Below are 23,066 nucleotides of genomic sequence, written 5' to 3' on the forward strand. Positions count from 1 at the left end.
AAGTTAAGCTGCACATAGGGAATTAATAGTAATGCAGGAGGCCCAAAGCAGATTGAGTGAAGCTCCTGTTTTTTACTTAAAGAGAAGCGAGGAGTGAGTAATCCCGAGAGTAAAACATGGAAATTTGGTTTTGGCAATAGCATGAAACATACATAGCCGTTATAGAATAAGAGTAGGAAGTGAAGTCATGATGGGGTTGGTTGTGGTAAGAGAAGAGAAGAGAAGAGAAGAGAGGAGAGGAGATGGCCGTTGTGTTAGCAATATGTTTTACTTTTAGAGAGGGGAGAGTGAAAGATGGATGGATGGATGGATGGATAGATAGATAGATAGAAAGAAGATAGATAGAGAGTGTAATCATTTTGAAATGGCACTCCCAACCCACTTTGAGGTTGTAAATTTGGGTATGGGGTGAAGGGAGCGATGCAACGTGTGGTGGGATAATGCGTTTTTGCATGGTGAAAAGCTCACCTCTTCACAAACAAGAATGCTCTGTGGGCCATTCCTTGTCTCTCTCTCTCTCTCTCCCCCTAACAATGCTCAATGTCTGTCTTAAGTTGTCATTTTTATCCTCAAGCAAAGCCAAAGCCAATGCCAGCCAGGATGTAAGCATAGTATACATTTCATAATCATAAGGTTGACCAATACACAAATCTATGAATACTTCTAACACACGCACCCTATTCACATCAAAAACACTTGCTGTTCCTTTCCTTGCGAAACAAATAACAATGTAAACCTTAAGGGATTATTTTACTATATATTATTGTACTAGCATAAGGTTTAACTGCCCCTAATACCAAGTGTTGAAAATTTTGGCAATCTATACATCATCGGGGTAGTTGTAGTTGGCCCAACAATTAATTAATACTTTATAATAATAATAATAATAATAATAATAGCTCTGATTTGGAGCTTAATTTTGACTTTTTTTGTTGTTTGGCTACAAAATTTTGTATGGGGATGGGACCTGACATGGCGCGGCAGTGTTTCATAAACCCCAACCTTTTCAATTTCATTGCTGTTTTTTTTTATCAAGTAAGTAATGGGGATAAAAGGCTAAAAAAAAAAAAAGATTGAGAGACAGACGCCCTATCCCTATCCCTCTATTTGCGTCTAGTTCCAAACAGGGGTTTGAAAAGAAGCAACAAAACAGAACCCAAACAAACCGTCCAACCCACTTTCAACGGTCCTTCTTGTCTCGTCCTCTCCTCGGGACCAAAATTTAAAGAGATGCAGAACCACCAATCAGCGCCCGCCACGTACACCACCATCCCCATCTCTCCTTCTCACGTCCCCTCTCGCTCCCTTCACAATCTAACTGCCTCCCTCTCCCGCCACCTTCGCCCCTGGCCTCAACTCCTCGGCTCCGGTTCCCGATCCTTCTCCCCACCCAACTCCTTCCTCTCCCGTGCCCCCGCCAACTTCCACTATTTCTCCGCCAACTACTCCCTCGTCGTTGCCGCCACCTGCGCCCTCTCCCTCATTGGTTCCCCGCTCTCGCTCCTCCTCTGCTGCCTCGTCTTCGCTCTTTGGCTCCTCCTCTTCTTCTTCAGAGAGGACCCACTCGTGCTCTGGGGCCATTGCGTCAGCGATCGCCTTGTGCTCTTCTCTTTGGCTTTCCTTTCCGTGTTGACTGTCTGGGTGTGCGGCGTCCTCCAAAATTTGGCTTTAGGTTTAGCGATCGGGGTACTTGTCTGCGGGGTCCACGCCCTTCTTAGGAACTCCGATGGCCTCTTTCTCGATGAGAACGACGCCGTTTCTACCGGGTTGGTCCGCTCTACATCTGCTTCCCCCTCTCCGAATTAGCAGGAATTTTGCTTTTTCTTCTTTAAAAGTGTACTAGCAAGGGTGTGAGAGAGTTTTGAATTTTGATTGACAGTTTTTGGTTTGGTTTGGTTTGTGTATGTTGTACTCGGTAGTTAGTTTGGTCATAGATTCTCAGACTTTGCATTGGATTTGAATTTGCAAAAAGGTTGTTCTTTCTGGGTTGGGTTTTGTTCAATTCAATCTACTAATAGTTTAACAAATATACAATGGTTTATCACTTACCAATGGCATTAGAGAATTGATCTCGGTATCTGCTTCTAAACCATACGTAGATGACTCACTTTACTCATCTCGGAATTCAGGCACACTCCATCTAACATGGGACTTCTCTTCCTTGCTGTGGGAGTGGCAGATTGTTTTCCGAACACGCTGTTTACTCACATAAGAGAAAATCAACAAAAGCAGTGCCATTTCCTATCTAATCCAAGTCAATGGAAAGATACAAATTCGTCTGTGTTTTACATCGTGAACAAAACTGAACTTATCTTGAGAGTGAGCTTATCATATCTTGCTCCTCATTCTCACTAACTTTGCAAGTGTTTCTTGAGCAGCCAAGGTTTGGGTATGATTGTGCCCAAGCATCACTGTCCGAATACTGATACAAGTTCTGCAGACTTCTTCACCGCTGTCAAAATGCCCACCTCTTAACAGCAGCTTTGCCCTCGTTTCCAATAGGGTAGCCTTCAACAATGTCACATCTTGCCACACGTACTCATCCACCCTTTGATTACCTTGTAACTTATTTTTCCAGCAAAGCGACCCATGACACCAGTCTTGTATCTGAGATACAAATGACTTTTCTACTTCCTCCAACACATTTGTGCACACCTTCAATAACTCCAATGCCGAGTTGCATCTTGAGAATGTTGTGAAGGCTCTGATTGCTAATGGTAGTGCCGTCTTCTTGATATATAAAACCATATCAATGGCTTTAAGTTGCACAATAGGGGGTTCGGACTTAAATCCAAATACAAGAAATGCAGAAGCCCATAGATGATCAGAATTCAGAAATGGGTTACCGGCTTTTCTTATGCCTTGGACTGTGGCTTTTGCAGCAGATAAGCACTCTTTCCTCTTTGCAAATGCTTGAGTTATAGGATGGAACTGAATCCAACATCCAGTCTGTCGATTAACTCTTCTTGCCAATCCTAGCTTTACTAGGAGAATAGCAGAATCTTCTTCACTTTGAGTAGCTAAACCGCATCCACCACAACAAACGAACGTGAGACTTAGGCACTTAGTCCACCTTCTTAATCGGTTCCCAGCAACGGGCATATACTTAGCTGCAATAGCAAGCAAATTTGCTGAAATGGGTGCTGGTGCAAACCAAGCACCAACAAGAAGCATTCGTGACGCAAGAATGTTCCTTCTCCCATTAATTTGCTGTAAGACAGCGGAGCAAAAACATAGAATTTTCATCAAGAAAGGGTTGTTCTTGCAGTATTGCTCACCACTAGTGATCATATATAATGAAGTAGAATTATCTTCAAGTGAGACGTCGTTTACAGTTTCAAAGAGTGCGGATGGAGAAATGGCAAGTTCGGAAAGCAGTGAACCAATGATCCATAAACCAAAGCTCAATCTTCCCAATTTCTCATCAAATTTTCTCAAAAACTCCAACTCCTCAGCTGGATAGTCTTTCTTCCTTCTTCCTCTTACTAAAATCATTGCATCAGATGAAGGCAATGGAGGAAGCTGCGTTGTGTCAAAATTCATCACCTTTGATAGCCTAGTTGTGATAATCACATGAGACCCTCCGGTGTTCCTAGGAATCAAGTCATGCAGGTCTTTTCCTTCCCACCACTCTCGCTCTGTCTCAAGATTGTCGATGATCAGCAGATAAGGCATGTCTCGAAAGAGCTCTCTCTTCACTCTCTTGAATGCTTCAAATTCCTGCTCCTCAAAGCATCGAATACGGCCCCTTTCCTTCTCATCATCAGCACTCACATCCAATCCCAAATTGAGTGATAAATTCAGTATATTCTGCCGGAAATATCGGGCTTCTCCACCAACCCAAAGAACCATCTTATATCTCTGAGAATACCTATAGGCAAATTCAAGAGCAAGCTCTGTCTTTCCAATGCCAGGAATCCCATTTATGCAAATCACACTGCTGCCTAAGCTCTTGTAGTTCCCACTTTTTGATTTCTTGTATTTGGACCTTTGGGTTGGATTTCTTCCCATAACAGGCTCAACCCATGCCTCTAGCGTCGGCTCTTTGCACTTACCCAATTCCAAATTAATGTACCTCCCCCTACTGGAAACATTATGATCACTTTCTTCATCAGCAAGCCCTTCAGATTGCCCGCTTGCTTCACCTTTTATAATAGGCCTAGAGCAACAATCTTGCTCAAGAGAATCAGCGTGTCCAAATAAGGCAGTTTCAATCTCCATTATCTCCTTCTCTCTTCCCACAAAAAACCTGTTTCTTGGAAAGGGCAGCTCCTCAAATCCTTCACCAACAAAATCTGTCTCTACCACGCTCTTCCTTCCAAGCTTTGCTCGCAATATTCCTGCAGCTTTAGCCACACAGCTTCTCCAATTACCCTCACTGGCTTCCAGCTTGAACTCATGACTCTTGATTAGTCCGTCAAGTGCCTCTTTGCATTCTTTATTAATTGAATTGCAGTTGAGAAGTCCCATGATCTCAGCAGATCCCGTGTCAAAGAAGAGTGGAATCAAGTTCTTCTTTTGAGCAAAGAATCTAATTTCCTCCAAGCTGAGATGGTTGAGAAAGCTAGAATTAGTGACCACCACAACTCCATATGTGACTGAGCAGATGACTCGGTCAGCAATCTCATGACTCTGACTATCCGAATACTTGACTCTATCTGCAACAAAGCAAGCAATTCCCTGAAGCTCCAGCTCTGACTTAAGCCACTTACAGAAGCGAGCCAAATTTGGGTTTTGACCGTGGAAGCCAATGAAAACATCACAGCTCCTGAGTTTGGCATTAGAAGCCGGAGAAACAGGAGCTTTTGCGAAGGAAATTCGAGGCACTGGGAATGAGAATGAGATGCGTGGAGCAGGATCTGGGACTGGAACACAAGTTACAAACTTGAGCTTCGGATCTGCAGGGTCATCAGAGTACTCATACTGGTCTGATGGGGGAGTGTAGGAACTACTTGGTGTATCATCAGATTGCGAACCCCCTCTGAATGAGACTGGCGGTGATGGATGAGTAACAAGAGGAGGGTTATCTTGCGGAGTTGAGTTCTCTTGGGGTTTCGGGTTTGTGGCTCTTGGTGAGATATATGGCGACTGTAAAGCTGAAACAAATGCTGACGAGGGTGGGGACACCAAGGATGGAGAGTTGTGTGGAGATGACTCAATTGAGGTTTTTAAGCTTGGAGAATGCAAATCCGTAGGGATTAAGGTTAAAGCATCTTTACCAATTTTGCTGCAACAAGAGGAAGTCTTGATGGTGAGGCCGCTGGGATGGTTTTCTTGAGAAAGTTTGCCACTACGCGATACTGATGCTTCTTCTTCACCCATAGCCGTGAAGGATTTGATGTCTGTAGCGGTGCAGTAGATCTCACTTCTTCCAAGTTTTAAGAAAGCTAAGCTGTAGTGCTGTACAATGTTCTTCTCTAGAGTCTACACCACAATGGTGCTTTTCTCTGCTTGTAATTTGCAAGTTATCGTCACAGTGTGGAAGCAGATAAAAGCCCCTTGCATTATGTGTGTCACCAAGGATCCTGACCCCGTCCTGGATTCTTTTGCATCAATTTTCGCTGACAGATATAATTGAGTGAATAGCTCTGACCAAGGTCTGTGGCAGAAGATGAATGCAACAGTGATGTCTTCACACAGGAGAAATCTGCATGTGATTTATCTCACTTCATTTTGTGGGCCTCGCTTCCGTCAGAGCTTCACCTGTTTTCTTGTGCCCATGATGGAATAGATTTGACCGGAGGTATTAACAACATGTGGAGCAGTCCATTAAACCCCATAATCTGCTATCAGCTTTTAGTTTTCATACGACGGGAATCATTCAGGCTTTGCTCTCATAGACTGAAACAATAAATGAATGATATCGATTAATGTTTAATCTAAACAAAACTCTTTCCTTAGCACCTAATATAACAAGCTTGTGAGCAGAGCTTAGTTTCATCTCATATCCCAGAAGAAGCCATCATCAAAATACCATAATACTGATGCAATAGATGTTTACTTACCTTAGCTTTGTTTTTACTTTTGAGGCGAAGAAAAAGAAGAGCAAAACCCTCTGCTGCAAATCCTGAATGGTCATCTCTATCTTCTCTCTCAATAAACCAGCTGTAGAGAGGAGGGGGAATCTGATGTTGGGCTGGATCTGTGAGGTTTTGAACATATAATATTTGACAAACTCTTCTAAAAAACAAAAGCTGCAGAGGGTTAATGGTGTAGTTATTTATGTGATTAATTTAATAGATTGTCTTGGGCTTAGGCCATTTCTTTTTGTTTTATGTGTTGTACACATTAATCTATCGAATTCTGATTCTATAACATGGAGTTCTCACTTCTCACTTGTCACAGAAGCCAAAGATTGGTCAGAGAAAAAACACTCAGAAAAAGGGCTTTGGGAGGGGAACCATTATTCAGAGCTTGCTGGTAGTGCGTTGTAGTAAGGGTTCAAACTTTAAACAGCATTAGAATAAAGCAATCTATGTTAGTATTGCCTATTAATGTAGATTACAATAATGGATATAGTATTAACTTTATGTTTATGCAATCCAGGTCTTCATATGAATGTGCACCCCCCATCTGACACAATTTGAATCCATTTGCCCCGGAAATTGGACCAAAGACCAGCCCAACTCAGACCTCAACAACTACTATATTATTATTATTTACTTTCCTATTTGGCAGCTGAAATCACAGTGCTTACTGCCCATCTAAGTTTCGATAAGTGGCAAAAAATTTACAGATGTAGGGGAAAAAGGTGCCATTCAAAGGGTAAAGAGCGCTTTGTAGTATCCTTTTTCCTTTTGTGTAACGAAAGTAAGAAGAGAGCAAGAAAATAGCTAATACATAAGATAATTAACTCAAAAGATTTGTTACAAAAACTAACTTTCCCATCTTGAATTTTCAATTTCTTTAAAGGAGATTATGATATATATATATATATATATGCATGCAGTTATCTGTGGTTAGGGAGTTTATCTGCTAAACACGTTTTAATCTTTTGGCAAAGGCCAAAAGAATGTGATTCAATCAAACAATACAAAATGACAGGCATTATTTGCACACAAGCATTAATCTAGGCCAAACAATGAAGGAAAGAAATCAAGTTCCCCATGTGCCTGTATAATTTTATTATGACTGGGCCAAAGTGGAAGGCTGCGCTGACACAGATGCTCTGTCAAACTAAGGCCATTGGAAACCATGGTCCTTGCCGGCCCTTTCCCTAGCTATCTAACCCTAAAGCTTCATCTCTTTCTTCTTTAAAGAAGTTTTGCTAAGACTTTCTTTCGGCAATGAAACACTAATCAGCTCCTCTGCCTGTAATCATTGAGTTATAGAAATATTATTTGAAGTTGATGAGTCTACATTCCGCAAAAGCTAGCTGTTTTAATAAAACCCACATGTGTTTGAGCTCTCTTAAATCTTTATCCTAGCTAGCTAACCCATAGTCTCTCTTTTTCTAATGCTTTCATTCTGAGATGAATGCAAGCTGACTGCCTACATTATGACCATCTTTTTCATTTAAACTCATTGGTGGAGCTTTAGATCAATTCATTGCATAAATGTGGAATCTCCATCTTAATGAATCATCATTGGCTGGAAAAAAAGTATCCAACTCCCTCTTAGCCGCCATTTTCTTATGAAGGTAGAAAAATTTAGACGGAATTTTCATCCTTAAAGTTGCACTCACCTTTTCAAGCCATTAAGAATAGGAGATGAGTTTGGTTCCTTAATTGTCACTGTACATTTGAAAGCTATACATAGATTAGTGATATGCTGACAAGCACTGTGAATCTGGATTTTTCCCAATGGTACTAGTCTGCTTGTCATGTGTTCATTATCGTAAAAATGAGACAAAATAACAACAGTTGGTCGTGAAAACAAGCTCCTGTCCACTTCTATCAGAAACATTTTTTCTATTTACTTATCTTCGGGTACTACTACTTGCTCTCCATTGAGTTTGTGGGATTATAATTTTTGACAGATTAGACGTTCAAAGGAGGATGGATATATACATATGCATTAGAGAGACTTTTAACTATCATTTCTGGTATTTTGCAAGTGTTGTTTGGAAAACAATATGAAAGAAAGATAACAGCAAATAGGATGTGCCTGATTTGGTTGGTTTTAAAGTTGGTAGACCATAGAAGCAGCTGAAATTGTGCTAATCCTCCGTTCCATCTATGGTTGGCTTTTGACTGAATGAGATACACAGTCAGTGAGATCAGAGGTGACAAAAGGTGCAGTTTGTTGGTATGGTTATGAATGAATTGGTAGAGTTGGTTTGGCATTTGGATGATCCCATTCATAGATTCTTTGCTCAAGGTATATCTACCTTTGAACTTTGATTTCTTCAAAATTTTTTCAGAGCCCGTGAGTGCTATCAATTGATTTGCAACATCCACTGCAAACTGAAAAGAAAGAGTTTGTAAAGGTCATGAACCAATTCCATAACTCGTTACTCCAGATCAGAAGAAGGCCCATCCTGATCCAGTGATCCTCTCTGTAAAGAGGAGAAGAAGAGGGAGGCCCATCCCATCCCACTCAAAACCCAGAAAGACAGGCACAAACCCCAAGACCAAAACTGTAAGTTGATGGAATCCTGTCCTGCTTCCCCCATTCCCCGTGAAAGGGGCAATGTAGTAAAAGCCAAACCTTTCTCCCCGTCCCCTGTCATTTCCAAGATCCAGATCAGATGGCCAGCAATGCCCACTTGGGTCGGTTTCGGTGTGGGCCTACCCACCCCATCCCCAAGCCTCCCCCACGTTCATCTTCGTATCCTTTACTTACTACGTTATTTTCTTATGTCACCACACTTAAAAATTCTTTAAATTACCAAAAGAATTACCATAATTTCTCTCCCAATAATTTCATGGCCTATATAACTGCAAATCTAACCAGAGTTTAGGGTTTCCCATTTCCTTCAATTTATCGTCAACATCATCATCATCATCATCATCACCATTATCAACATATTCATCTATAATTCCAATCTCTTTTCTCCATTTATGAGAAGATATTCCTGTGACTATATAAAAGGTACGTTTTTTAATCTCATAACATGTACAACACATCCTAAATTTCACTTTTTTCCTATTTCCCAGTTCCTTTAATTCATTCATTTTTATTATTTTGGATTCAATCTTTGCTAAGCTTTTATGATGTTAAAAAAACGGAGAAAGTCAAGTTCAATTTTCCACTTTGAATTCCTTGATTTGTATTCAAAGTTAATGGTAATAGAGAATCCAATGATGCGTGTAGTTAAATTTTATTAATTTAATTGAATTTTGATATGATTATTGAAGAGAACGGTTGGCCTGATATGTTTCTTTCCAGATTTTGGTTGATTTGGACATGATGTTTGCTGGAATGATAGTTGTTGTTCTTGATCTTGATCTGAGTAAATCTTGAGCGAAACACGTATTGGTATTTATGGATTTGGAGAGTGAATGCTCTGCGCTTGAATTTGTGGAGGATAATGAAGTAACTCAACACACTGTACCTCATGTTGATGATAATAAGATCAAGGATAATCATATTGATATTTACAAGGTTAAGGATAATGGGTTGTGTGCAAATGATGATGAGACTCAGAGGTTGGCAACTGATCAAAGTATGCATTCCGATGCTTTGACAGCTGATAATCATGTGAAGGGTGCTGTTGAGGTTGTGCAGCCAATGCATTCACCTCCTTTAACAGCTAAATCTCCTGATAGGCCGTCTCCTCCTTCAACCAAAGGGTATGGATTGAAGAAATGGAGGCGTATCAAGAGAGACTTTGTTAAGGATGCCACGGCCACTGCAGACAGCAGTAAAATATTGAAGCGGGGTTTGTCCAGTTCAGCAAATCCAACTAAACCTCGACATATGGCATCACCTGAGATCAAGCAGAATAGTGAGGGTCCTGTTGGATCTGTTAATATGTTGAAAAACACAAGTGTTGCTCATGGGCTAATGATGCATAGCCCCAGCTCAGATTCCAGGTTTGCAGTTGGGGCTGCTATTGCTGCTGCAACAGACTCTGACAATAGCGAGGATCGGAGTAGTAAGTCATCTACAGCAGCCAGTGTGCCAAAGGTGAAGTATGACCTGCCTGCAGTTTTGGGGTACATGAACGAGAAAAACCAGATGAAGAATTTAGGTGGGAAGAGTCTGGGTAATTCAAGTCAAAGATTTCAACAGGGAAAGGGTCGTGTTGAAAGCAGCAAGAAGCCCAGAGGAGAAAGGGTCAAAATCGAGAAGGAAAACTCTCATTCGAGCATGGAATCTGACTCAAGAAGCTCCAACTTTGTCTTTATGCAGGGTCCATTTTCAGTGACAAGTAACGGAAAGCAAAGTGGAAAGCCCATGAATTTTGATGGGGAAAATAGTGATGAAGCTCATGAAGGCGAACAAATGGTTGGTGAGGAAGTTCAAACTGCTTATAGGAAGGAAAATTCAGGTGAAATTGAAGAACTTTCACTGGATGATTTACCTGCAGATTTATCTTGGGAAGCTAAGGAAGAAAAAAGTGACAATAATCAGCCTTCACCAGATCAAGATCCATTGGTTGAGTCTATTTTTGCCCTCCAATCTGTCCAGGAAGCCCTTGAAAAAGGTGGGTGGGATATCATTCTGATAATTTTGATAAGCCTTTCTCATGATTTGTTTGATAATATATTCTCACTACTCACAACTAGTGCATCATATGCCCTGTGAATCCATCTTGGTGATCATACTGCACTTCTTAATTTGTGAATATTCTTGTTTGCTTATTTATTTGACAATCCCCAGAAATATTTCTGTAATTATTTATTTGGAGCAGTTGATAACCATGTCCTGCTTTTCTTCAGAGTTTGGACAAAGAATGAAAAATTGATTTTTCATAAAGCCTTGTTGAGGCCAGACTTTGAAAATTTCCATACCAGTCTCTGTGCATATTCCAGGTTGAACTGACTAAGAACCTAAAAAGAGAGATCTGGCAATGAACGATCATCATAACAGTAAATAAATTTAGTTCATGGGAGAATCACACCAATGATTTTTTCTGGTTTTTGGTCAATGTTAATTGAGAGTTGTTAGAAGGGAAGGCACACTGAAAATGAGTTGTGGGAAGTGAGAGAGGAATGGAGTTACAATGACATTGTCACATTTGTTTGGGTGGTCTTCAATGTGTAATGCATATATGATGGTTGACATTTAATCATATGGAATAGTCTAGGCGTATGACATACATGTTTAGTGCTTGTTCGTTCTTGGTGAAGTTATTGTCGATCATCTATTTTACTAAATATTGTTTGTTTCATGCAAGCCTAAATGCTGACTGTGCCCTGTTTTTTATTAAGTTTAACAGAGGAATTTTTCCTTGCAGAAGTACAGAAACTAGGGGAGGTAGGAAAGGAACCTACATCACTGCATGATGATTCAGTTAATATTAACAGTGTTCCTGTGGATTCTACTTTTTCTGATCATGAAATCCATGAAACTAGCTCATCTGACCAGTTAGCTTCTGACAAGATTAGAGAAAGTACTTCAGGTTCCATGGAAACTCAGGTTTTCACCTTAACACAGAAAGTAAAATATTTGGAGAGCAAACTGGAAGAAGCAAGAGCTGTGCTTCAGGTGAAGGAATCAAGGATTTTAGAACTGGAAACCAATGCAAACAGTAGCAGGTCACTGAAGGAAGATTCAGGAAGCAATGCAGAGTTGCAGCAAGATAAATATAGAGAAATAGAATTCGACCTTGAGGGCCTCTTTCAACAAAAAATAGAGGCTGAAATTGAGTTCCTAGCTCTAACCATGGCAATACAGAAATTGAGAATTTCTTTGGGCAATCAAGTCACATTACTAGAAGAACAAACATCATTTGCAGGGAAGCAGGCACAGATGCTGAATAAGCTCGGAGAGGCAGAAAACAAGGCTGCAATGCTAAAGAAAGAACCAGAGGAGTTGGAAAAGTATTGTGGAGATGTCGTAGGTCCTGAAGAAGTTTTGAAGATGCAGAGGAGGGTTTGTAAGGTTACTTCATGTTTTTTCACACAGTTGGTGTTACTGGCTTTAGTGTTCTTGTTCATTGTCTTGCAGTTGTCACCCCATTCAGGGGTGGTTGTTCCCACCTGAGTTAAAAGAGAATAGGTCCTCTTTTGTGTATTCTAATGTTTGTAGGCAATGTTCCAAATGTAAGATTTCATTGTTATTATAATTAAGAGCCTTTTCTTTTCCTTTTTCCCCTCTTTTGATAACACCACAATTTGGTCAAAAGTGGAAACGTTTTCAGGCTTGATTTGAGCTCCTTTCAATACTAGTTCTTACCTACAAGGTTGGTTTTCAGTCAAGTATGATGCAAATCTAAACTATATATTTTATCACTTAGATTTGTTTGTGTTTCTTAGCTTGAGAATTCATGGCCATTGTGTGCTGCTGGCTTGGTGTCTAGCAGCAACCAGTATGGACATTAATGTCTGAGATTATGTTCAGCTTGAGTAAGATTGCTTCTACCATCAACTCTGATCATTTGGCTCAGAAAAGTGTTATTAACTACATATATCATTTGGCTATCGCATATTTTCTCAAAATGTAGACATGATGAATAAGGTGACAGCTTACATGTTGATTCCAAAGTATTCAGTCATCTTCTTTTAAGGTACTGAAATGATAAAGGTCTTTCTTATAATTATACTAGTGGCGTTTCATCCAGATCAATAGAAATGTGCTACCTGCTATCATGCTTTGGATTCAATACCGTTCTAAGCTGCTAGCATTTTTGATTGAATATATAAGGACATGTTACAAAACTCTGCCATCCGATCACCCAAAGTTTCTGCAATGGGCAGGGTTCAGATAATCTTCATAAAGCAAATGGAAGAAAAGGAAACGTTAAAAACAACAACAAATATCAAGGGAGGGTTGACACCCTGTGGTTGAGTTCCTAACAACCAACTCATCGGAGGCTATTGAGGTGTAGAGTCATAGGAAGATTTGTATTCCAACATTTCAGTTCTGTATCTCTCCTTGTCCTTCATCCCTTTCTCCTGATAAACCTACATCACAGTCAATTAAAGTCAATATCAGCAGCTCCAAATGTTAAATGAAACACACAGAATTAAACTGCACAGACATATTTACACATGCATATATCTACTTCCTACCTGTTTCTCAGCCTCCGTCAGATTGCTCCATAGGTGCCCAATCCTCTTACTGATGGCTTTCTCCTGTCCGTAGTACATAGGTTTGAGCTGGGTATAATGCTCAGCAAAGAAAAAATTATAACCACTCCTGTTTGACTTTGGCTTGGAAGGGTCCCGTAAAGCTAACCGGGATCTCTTCCGGCTGCGGTGAGGAGGTACATCTGAAGTATTTGAACTCTGAGACAATTGAAGCATTTGGGGGATATGATACAGGACACCTTTAAATTGATCAGAGCCCAACCTAACTGTAACCAGATAGCCATTATCAAATTTGCCATCAATGGTCCCTGTCACAGAACTGCCAATCTGCAACTCTGGAGTTCCTGCTTGTATAAGATTGGTAAGAGCCTTCACTTAACAAGAAAGCTACATCCACACCCTTGCAAAGAGGTATATGAAGTAGACATCTGGGATAGGGCAAAATTTTGTATAAAAATTAATTAACTACCCCCTAAATCCTTTCAAAGCAAACAGATGTTTTTCAAAAGGCCAGCCAGACTAAAACTCAGCTTGTTTTTCTTTCTTGACTGAAAACCGAGAATTTCATAGCTAAGCTCAGCTTGTTAAATTTGTAATATTGCTTTCAAGATCTTAAGGAAATTTAAATTGCAGATTTTATAACTACTTCAGAAATAACTCAGCAAAGTGGCTCGAACAACTATCTAGGTATGAGGGAACATCAGTTATTGGAGATTTAGATTCATGGAAAACCAACCATAATGCAGTGGTTTTTCATAACTTATAGAACGTTAACTTTTTTGTTACTATTAGGCTATTATAATATGATAATATAGTTAAAGACATTACCATGCAAGTCTAGTAATCCTAAAGATATCAAGTAAATGCATGTCTGATTAGAGATAATGATATATGGGAATGTGGGACCTAGATAATAATAATCTAATAATATATTCCTATATCAGAATGAAAAGCTCCTTCATATCAATATGTAGTTACACATACCCTGAGCTGCTAATTGGTTTGCAGAAGCACCTCCCTTTGTGTTTGCAGATGCATTCACAAGGCTCCCACTGGCAGTCCCTGCAAAAATAGAATAGAAAATATATATTACAAACTGCGAATAATTTCTTCATAAAACAAAGAATGCTTCTATCTGGAAAAAAAATCAAATTCAGTTTTCAAATACCAGGGGTTGAGACTGAAGAAACTTGTTTGCGGAAGTAATAGACTTGCTCAAAGTGATATAGCAATGATAAGTAATACTTCCTCAAAACAAATGAAGCACTTGTAATAGTTGTTGGAAATCTGAAGACCACAATCACTTCCTTCCATCTGCGATCTTTTATTACCTGTGAACCATTTCAAGGGAATTTAAAATGAAAAGGATAATAAACATCCCTCAGAAGGGGTGTAACATACTAATTTATTGGACCAACTCAATCTGTTTACAACTTATGGCCACAGAAACTTGAGAGAAAAAGTTTTAGTCATCCTAGCGTCACAACCCAAGATTATGCTCCCCTGTAAAGTGAGCTGCAAAAGCTACAGGGGATTCCAGGTCAATCAGGAGAAAATAAACCAATGAAAATGAGGTCATCAACATGTTTCCTAACACTGGATTATGCCTCAGACCAACAAGTTTTATATCACAGGCAGTATCCTCATTGTAAGTACAATACCTTCTCAAGACCTCCGCGAGATGTGACCTCCGCGAAGAGTTGATGCAGATCCAGAGCCTTTCCTCCAACAACTGGAACCCTGTCCAACCAAAACATCAGAAGACCATATATCCTAAGCTGTGCTTTTCTTTTCCTATTTCTTTGTCTTCTTTTTCACCCACACCCCAACCCCATTTTCTCTTTCTCCAAAAGGTGATCTTTTTAATACAGAATTTCAACGAGTAACAAAGTCAAGAGCCACATACTTTAAAAGCCTTAATGAACATGCAAAAGAAACCCCAGTTCCTCCCTTTCTCAGGTGTGTGCATATGTGTTCATGCATGAGCATTCTACATCATATTTCAAGTATAGTGAGGTAAACAAAGAAAAGGTGACAGGTTATGAGGTTTGCAGGCTAGTAAAGTATGAGAAGAAGAGGATAGATATATTAAGCAACAAGTGACAAGCAAGTATCATCATCCACTATAGGGAGAGAATTGATGCGATAGTTTAAGTATTAGGATCTATTGATAGAAAGAGAGATGGTTTACATTTGGAATAAACAAGCAGGATTGCCATTGCTTTGTTATTTCTTTTTTCAATAAAGAAATTGTCTTGCTTTAAACCTTGCAATTACCAGTTACACACAAAACACCCAATCACTGCTATATTCATCGAAAACTTTATACATAGAAACTATAATTGTCTGAGTCAGTGAAATCCCATTAGGAATCTGAGAAAACGAATACCAACAGGCCGATAAAAAGCAGAAACGAAAAAGGGGGCGAAATCCCAACAATGAATCTTGAAATCAAACTGTTGAAGCGGAAGACACACTCTTTCGCTACACAGAGAAATGGGAAAAACTTGTTGAACTCAGAAAGACACCATCTTCAGAAAAGGAAGAAAGAAATTGTTAGCGATTGTAAGGAAAGAAAGTTACTTGAATTTTTTGCCGAGAGATTTGTGAAAAGCTTTAAGCTTTTCCCAGAAAAGGTCAGAGCTTTGAGCAACATCCTCGTACTTGGCAGTTGGTGAGGGATAGCGAGGCATGTTGGTGTACTGCCCATTTGTACTCTCACTCTGCTGCTGTTGTTGAGACATTTTTAGACCCAAACTCAACAGAGGTAAAAGATTTTTGGTTTGATTAAGAATTTAAATTAACTAGTACTAGTAGATATTGATTGTTGTTCTGCTACCATCCCTATTTATGTATATATATATATATATATATATATATATATATTAATAATAAACTAGTAGTACTAACAAAGTCTTATTTGGTTTACAACAATAATAGAATAATAATTATCTTCATGAAGAAACCACAAAGTTTCTACTACCCTAATAAGAATTAACCTACAGAGACCCAAATCCTAGAAAGACCTGTTGAAGACAAACTCTGGGTAGCTTGATATTTGAAATATTATAGTAATACTTAGGTAAGATCTGAAATTTTAGAGGGAAACAGTGGGACTGTGGATTAGGAGATTAGGTTATAATGGTAAAGTTAGATGATGGTGAACATTTTTTTTTTAGTATTTTATACATTTTTATGCAACTTGCCTGCCTGCTACAGGTTGGGAAGAGTGATAAATAAAAAAATCAAATCCAACGGTGGGGATGCTGCAATGCTTGTGAGATATATATACTATATATATATATTTATCTGTTTAAAGTAAACAAGTTCTAAACCATGGTTTTAAGTCTTCATGTGTCCCGGGTTATTAGTTGTTCTGTCTTTAGGGATTGAATGGACAGAAAATTCTGCCCTGTGAGTGCCTGTCACTGTAATCTCCACGAAAAGAAATCCAGTAAACATGTATATGAAATTAATTTAACCCTTTGAATGGATCAGAGCTGCTTTTTGCCGGCTCGGTTGTAATAGTGCATAGTACTAGTGGCTAGGCTAGTAGTGGCTGTTTGATGGAATCACAGTTGCAGACATGATTAATGGTATTAGTTCAGAATGAAGAGGGACAAGTTCACAACAATCTCAACACAAACTTAAACGATACAGTCCCATTGCCATTTTCTTTGACCAACCAAGTAAACATATTCATCCAAGAAAACCCAGAAATCAAACAGGAGAGACGCAAGAAATCCAACCTCCCCCAACTAATAGAGAAAACTATACAATGGTTGCAAAATACGGCAGAAGAAGTGAAGATGAGGTTTCAGCCGAAGAACTTGGGGTCATAGCCATTGCTGGAGGTGGCCAGGATGTAGTAAGCAACAATATGGCCGATGGACCCCCAAGCAAGAACATCGACGATGTTGAATCCCACAGGGTCATTGGACTTGAGCAGGCTAACATACTCCTTGGCTCTTGTGTCCCCAGCCTCAAAGTGGGTCAAGCCGTTTTGCTCAGGCACTTGCTTCGCCACGTTCTCTCTTTGGAAGTTGAAGAACACAAACCTACCCAAGAAGAGGGAGAGACCCGTGCTGAGGCTTATCACAAGCGGGGCGCTGAGCTCTGCCTTGACAGCAAGCCTAGCAGATGAGTTCCTTGCGGTGAGGGCGACCTTGGGTAGTGAGGTTTTGCCCTTGCTGAGGGGTCTGAGGCCTTGGAATGAGATGCTGGAAGGGGTGAGATGGTTCTTCTGGATGGAGGAGAAGGTGGGGTTGAACAGAGCTGAGGAGGCTGCTGCCATGGTGCCTGCACAATATGTATTGAGGTTGAGGAATAGTCAAAGAAGAAGAATAGATTTGGGAGGAGATGATTTTAGGGAAGTGGTATAGAAAAGATGATATAGTAAACAAGTGGTGGTAGGAAGGAGGAGAGACGGATTGTGAGGATGGGAATGGTGGAGGAAAGATTTTGGATGAGGACTGGGCTTTGTTTCATTGGTTCCTTTTGGATCAGAGATTTTTGGTTCCAAATGGCAATAGCCAACAAGCTCAAACTAGATTGAAAGTTGCGGTTATGTTCCAGGACCAAGGGACCCTGGGCAATGGTTTCTCATCACAAGTTGGATCTGTTTCATAGTCTTGGCTCTATTACCGAACACCTGGTTGGTTTACCATTAATCGAGCTCAAAATCAAGTTTTGAAATTTCATTCAAGCTCAAGCTCATTGGTTATACATAATCCTTTGCCTAAAGAGTAAAATTCAAAACCTTCTACTAATAACAAAAAAAAAAAAAAAACTCATTATTTGTATCTAGGTAATGGGATTAAGTCAAACGTAATGCAAACTCAAAGAAATCGATTGATAACCGCAATCATCCTCATTTGAATCCTTAATCATATTTAAAAAGAGAGTAAGAGGAAAGAAGTGCGGGGAGAAAAGACACACAGCAAACCACTCATAAAATTGTCTAGCTCCCAAGGAAACCATACTACTCTTTCATTCTCCTCTTCACATGAACGGGCTTTTCTAGCCATCTGTACATCCCCCTCCCATTAGCATCTTATGCTGATTGACCCCCACAAGTTTTGCAGAAAATAAAAATCTAATTGAACAGCAATAACCTACAATTACAGAATACATCTTACATTTACATCTACAACTTCTACAGCTTAGAATGTTATTAGGTTCGTCCAATACCATCAACAACAGCCACAACACCATGCTTATTTTGCAGACAGCATAATCAACTCAAATTAGGGAATCAAGGTATGAGTAGTTCCTCCGACGACCATACTCAAGAAGGCTACCATATGTACGATCCCATACACCGATAAAGAGAGACTCTGTGTCGGGACTAAAGGATAGGCCAGATATCTCCCCAAAGAAATCGATTTCTTGCTCATTCTCATACCCACTTTTCACATCATACACATGCACAAAGTCAGCAGGCTCAGCCATTGCCATGTACTTACCATCAGACGTGTAGCGAATGGACCGTATTGCTCCAAGGTTTCCCTTAAGAACAGCAACTGACCTTGTCAAGTTCCGAACATCCCAAATTCGGCAAGTTTTGTCTTGGTTCCCAGTGGCAAAAGTGACACCATTAGGGTGCCATGCTGATGCAAATGAGAAGTCCAAGTGTCCATGCAAGGGCATAACAGTCTGCAATGCAATTTCCAATCAGCCGATGCCAGATGCTAGCCTTTGCAATATCCAACATGTAAACTAATCATGGAAAAGCAAGTAGACAGTTACCTTCCCTGTGCTAGAGTCCACTAACATACCATCAGGGTTGTCCCCAACTATTATTAGAAGTTTCCCATCAGGACTCAGAGAAGTATGCTGCAAAAGCAATGCATTAGCAGAGGTTATAGTATTTATCCTTGCCGCATGTTGTATCAATATTAATAGAACCCATAATTAGCATACTGCAAATCATTAATTTTCAAAAAAAAAAAGCATACTGCAAATCAAATTTTACAGAGAATAATTTTACATGTATGTTTACCAATCTAAAATAAAAGGAATCCAATATAGGGAACTTACATTAACTGGCCAAAGAAAATGAAAATACTTAGACAGCTGATATTTCTCCATATCAAAATCTCTGACTCCACAGTCATTATTGGAGGCCGTAAAGTGAACTGCACCACTAGTGTTTCAAAAACAAAGCAAAATTAGGTTCAGGTTGAATGCAACCAATGCCAGCAGCAGCTCAGTCAACAAGAAATACCTTGGAGTGACATAAATCTCAACAGCATTTGTAATGGCATTGTCATCATAAGTTGTCCTGGAACAAAAGCTTATTCCAGGCCGATCTAAATTCTACATTCCAAATCAAAGTCAAGTAATTAATTCTTAAGATCACTAACAACAGGACAACAGTAAGCAAGACCTTAGCAAAAAAACAATCAGCTCTCTTCAAATATAAATTTAGTCAGATCCATCTTATAACATGACAGAAACAATAGATTGAACTAAAATAATCTTGAAGTTATATCTAAACTTTCCACTTCAAGTAACTAGCAAAAACCGAGAAAGAGCTACATTGCACAGAAAAGGAGCTCCGCAATTGCTGTACAAAGGCTTATTCATTTTTCTGATCTCTGTTATGTCAGTAAACGATTTTGGGGGAAAAAAAGTTACACCACTTACCTTGCATATTAGCTCACCCTGGAACCCTCCAGCAACTAGGAGGTTATCTTTTACCGCAAGAGTACTGACTTGAGTTTGTGTAAAACCTTCCATCAGACTTCCAGGATGTTTCTAAAAGGGAAAACACGTTGATCAGTCTCAGCAGACATAAGATAGGGGGAAAGAAAGGAAAAGAACAAGGGGAACAGAAAACAACAATAATATGTCAGAGAAGAAACCAAATCATTCCAGACACAGACCTCAGATGGTGCCACATGCCCAGAAACATTAAGAATTTCATGCTTGCGGTGTGCCAATGAAGACCAATGCATGACAGAAAAATGTGACATAAGATAAACATCATGTTTTGATGTAGCCCATACCAAGTTCCTCAACTGCATCACCACAAATGGATATGTTTATCAGTCAACAATGATGATCATAGCACAGTTAACAGACTAAAAGGAAAGGACTGGCCAGAACATTAAAGCATAACCTTTAAAAAGAAAAAAAAAATCCTTCTGTGATGCCACAAAATACGAGGGGGTAAAGATAGCTTATATTAATTAAATAAAAACTTCCATTCTACTAACCTGAAAATGAAGTATTGTTGATTTTACAGATCTTGAATTAAGTCTGAAGTCATAATATGACGCACCCTTCTGGGTAATTTTGCAATCCTGTATACAAATTGACATTTCAACTTAGTTCAATTACTATCGAAAATATTAGATCCAAGAAATTGGTATGAAAGGAAAGTGGGCAACTATAACAAGTTTTACCTTCCCTGACCCTTCTCCAGAGTGAGGGATATTCTCATAGTTCTTGTACTGTTCTAGCCTAGTTTGCCTGTATTTTTCCCTAGTGATGCTAAGCCGATCCCAAGGAATTCCCTGGATGTCTTTTCCTCTTCTAGCTTGAGCAGCAGAAGTATCAGATATTTTATTATTCTGCAATACAGTCAAATTACATTAGGGTGGCTGAAATCCACAAATACTAGAACAAAAACTTCAAAAATTTTAAAAACAGCAAAGCTATATTGTATATTTGATTAAGCTAATGACATATGAACTGAGTTGTATAAGAAATGCCTATGTGAATCTTGTAAAATATAAAACGAACCATGTAGTCATATTCATCAAGATCAGAGTCCGAGCCAGACATATATCTGCCACGAAACTCTTCATCCATGTCATCATCTATGTCTTCCATGTCATACTCATCTGCCATGTATTCAGCATAATCTTCTTGGTAGTGGGACATATTCTACCAGACAAAACTACACTAAATCAATATAAATTCAAGCATCCATAATAAATTAACAACTAAATGATAATAACAATACCTATAAACAAAAACTCAGACAACATTACGGATATTGAACATGATAATATGACACCAAAAGAGACTAGAACCACGTCCAAGTCACAATTAAAGGAAAAATCAAATCCCTCATCAGACATTGGACCCCCAGAAAAAGGAAAGGGAAATGGAAACAAATATCCAAAATAACAAATGCGTGACTATCACCAATCCATAATATAAGTTTTTTTTTAAGTGTGTATGAAACACTTATAGCGGCAAGGAGATAAACTAATGAAAGATTGATAGCATATGAGTCAATCCCCAGCATAAATTATTTATGGGAAACATATGTTATGCATTTTGAAGTAAATATTCGTACTACTGTCAATTCAACTCTGCTAAAATCATGTTGGGATAGATAAAGAAATTAGCTTTTTGTCATTCAAGCATGCAATCCAAAAAAACATTTCCAGGGTCCCTAAATTTGTAAACTTTTGCCTCCTACAAAGGTGAGTATCTTCTTTCTTAGTTTCCCCTTTGCAGGCTTAAGCATCCTTCTGGATTTTTGGCGCCCAGCAAAGAAGTAAAGTCTCATCAAATTCATATCCCTTGCGAATTTACCATTTCTATATTTGAATTGCAAACACTGCTGCAAAAGGATAAAAAGCCACAAAAATAAGAAATTGCCTGATTGATACAACCCTAATGGAAAATCCCCCAACGAAAATTAAACTCCCAAATCAGAGCAATCATGCAACAACAACAGCAACAACATTCAATTGCGAAAAATAACTCTTTTTTCAAAGATATAAAAAAAAAAACCAGCAAAAAAGTGTTAAAAATAACGAATGAATTCGTACCCGCAACTATGCATCGATTAACAGAAATGATGACAAAAGTAAAAGAAAACTAATGATCGAAGATGATCAACATCAAAAACATGAATCGCGAACCAGTAAAAAGAAAACGCAAAACAAAAATGAGCAAATTAACCTCTTTTTAAAAAACAAGAGATTGTGGGGAAGCTGGTCCTCTCCTCCGATCTGGAGATGAAAATATCAGCATCAGAATTGCATCTTTTTAAGAAATAAATACATATATAAATATTTCGTAATTATTTTAGTCGACATAAAAAAAAAAAGGGGCTTTCATATACAAAATCCCAATTGTCCTTCGATTAATATGGTAATATTACAATAAATAAATAATAATAATAAAATATACTATGATGATAATTAGACGGGGGATCGCGAGAACTCGAGAGACGAAGGAATTACTAGTATTTTTTTTATTTTATCGTTTATCCACTGACAAGGTGATTGTTTTATCAATTATATATTGGCATAAGGTGTACATATGTGGCAAATCCACTGCTTAATTACTTTCCATGTCGGCTCATTTGGAGTCGGATAATTTCGAATTAAATATTATTATATATATATATATATTATTTGAGATCCAGTTATTTTCATTTCCAATTGTTTAATTTTTTCGATTTTAGGAATTTCGACTCCTTTTGCATATGATATAATATACCATTTTGAATGAACTAAAATTTTGAATTGGAGTTGAAGTTACCATTCGTGTCAAAATCAGTTCTAATTTTAGATTATTTTGATCAAATATAAGATGATTGCCAAGAAAATAAATCCATAGGTAATTATCGGAAGCCGGCTACTTTTAACTCTGCTCGTGTGAATTAATTTAATAATTTTATGTCACGTATTCATATATTTTTTTAAAAAACAAGTCTTTTATATAGAGAAAATTTTTTATTTATAAACTTAAAATATATTTATATTTCAATAAAATTATCATTTTTTTACATCGTCACTAATCTACTTAAACAAATATGACAAAGAGGGTTTTGTCGGGATGTTCTTGGATGCTAATTGTCCAAACTCTTCATAAAGTAAATTCATAGGTAATTATTGGAGATCAACAATCTTTAAGCCTTACTCACGTAGGTCAATTTAATAACGTTTTTGTATTATG

At 38.6% G+C, this 23,066-nt stretch overlaps 6 protein-coding genes across 8 annotated transcripts; 2 read left to right on the plus strand and 4 right to left on the minus strand.

Moving 5' to 3' along the window:
• LOC18593164 (PRA1 family protein G2) lies at positions 933-2,027 on the plus strand. The gene has a single exon (XM_007020250.2). It carries the CDS (start codon positions 1,231-1,233, stop codon positions 1,804-1,806), a length of 576 nt encoding a protein of 191 aa, XP_007020312.2. The 5' UTR covers positions 933-1,230; the 3' UTR covers positions 1,807-2,027.
• On the minus strand, positions 2,220-6,236 carry LOC18593165. The gene has a single exon (XM_018125233.1). The coding sequence runs from the start codon at positions 5,320-5,322 to the stop codon at positions 2,329-2,331; it is 2,994 nt and encodes a 997-aa protein (XP_017980722.1). The 5' UTR covers positions 5,323-6,236; the 3' UTR covers positions 2,220-2,328.
• LOC18593166 (WPP domain-interacting protein 1) lies at positions 8,784-12,308 on the plus strand. Its single transcript, XM_007020252.2, has 3 exons — positions 8,784-9,033; positions 9,331-10,591; positions 11,345-12,308. The coding sequence occupies exons 2-3, from the start codon at positions 9,427-9,429 to the stop codon at positions 12,091-12,093; spliced, it is 1,914 nt and encodes a 637-aa protein (XP_007020314.2). The 5' UTR covers positions 8,784-9,033; positions 9,331-9,426; the 3' UTR covers positions 12,094-12,308.
• On the minus strand, positions 12,708-15,995 carry LOC18593167 (high mobility group B protein 10). Of its 2 annotated transcripts, XM_018125274.1 has the most exons (7): positions 15,723-15,817; positions 15,331-15,623; positions 14,801-14,879; positions 14,308-14,470; positions 14,124-14,201; positions 13,122-13,483; positions 12,708-13,013 (listed from the first exon to the last, which is right to left on the minus strand). In XM_018125274.1, coding segments are annotated over exons 2-7 (774 nt in total). In that variant the 5' UTR covers positions 15,333-15,623; positions 15,723-15,817; the 3' UTR covers positions 12,708-12,923. The 2 variants fall into 2 exon arrangements, with proteins under 2 accessions (XP_017980763.1, XP_007020315.2); XM_007020253.2 differs by lacking the exon at positions 15,331-15,623 and having other exon boundaries at positions 15,723-15,995.
• Positions 16,776-17,544, minus strand: LOC108662932 (photosystem I reaction center subunit V, chloroplastic). The gene has a single exon (XM_018124776.1). The coding sequence runs from the start codon at positions 17,431-17,433 to the stop codon at positions 16,957-16,959; it is 477 nt and encodes a 158-aa protein (XP_017980265.1). The 5' UTR covers positions 17,434-17,544; the 3' UTR covers positions 16,776-16,956.
• Positions 17,968-22,355, minus strand: LOC18593169 (uncharacterized WD repeat-containing protein C2A9.03). Of its 2 annotated transcripts, XM_018124775.1 has the most exons (11): positions 22,296-22,355; positions 22,065-22,114; positions 20,889-21,032; positions 20,549-20,716; positions 20,360-20,446; positions 20,027-20,161; positions 19,788-19,898; positions 19,366-19,457; positions 19,179-19,284; positions 18,888-18,974; positions 17,968-18,794 (listed from the first exon to the last, which is right to left on the minus strand). In XM_018124775.1, exons 3-11 carry the CDS (start codon positions 21,027-21,029, stop codon positions 18,381-18,383), a joined length of 1,341 nt encoding a protein of 446 aa, XP_017980264.1. In that variant the 5' UTR covers positions 21,030-21,032; positions 22,065-22,114; positions 22,296-22,355; the 3' UTR covers positions 17,968-18,380. The 2 variants fall into 2 exon arrangements, with proteins under 2 accessions (XP_017980264.1, XP_007020317.2); XM_007020255.2 differs by lacking the exon at positions 22,296-22,355 and having other exon boundaries at positions 22,065-22,266.

The sequence above is a fragment of the Theobroma cacao genome, chromosome 7 (genome assembly GCF_000208745.1).
Source record: "Theobroma cacao cultivar B97-61/B2 chromosome 7, Criollo_cocoa_genome_V2, whole genome shotgun sequence".
Taxonomy (NCBI): domain Eukaryota; kingdom Viridiplantae; phylum Streptophyta; class Magnoliopsida; order Malvales; family Malvaceae; genus Theobroma; species Theobroma cacao.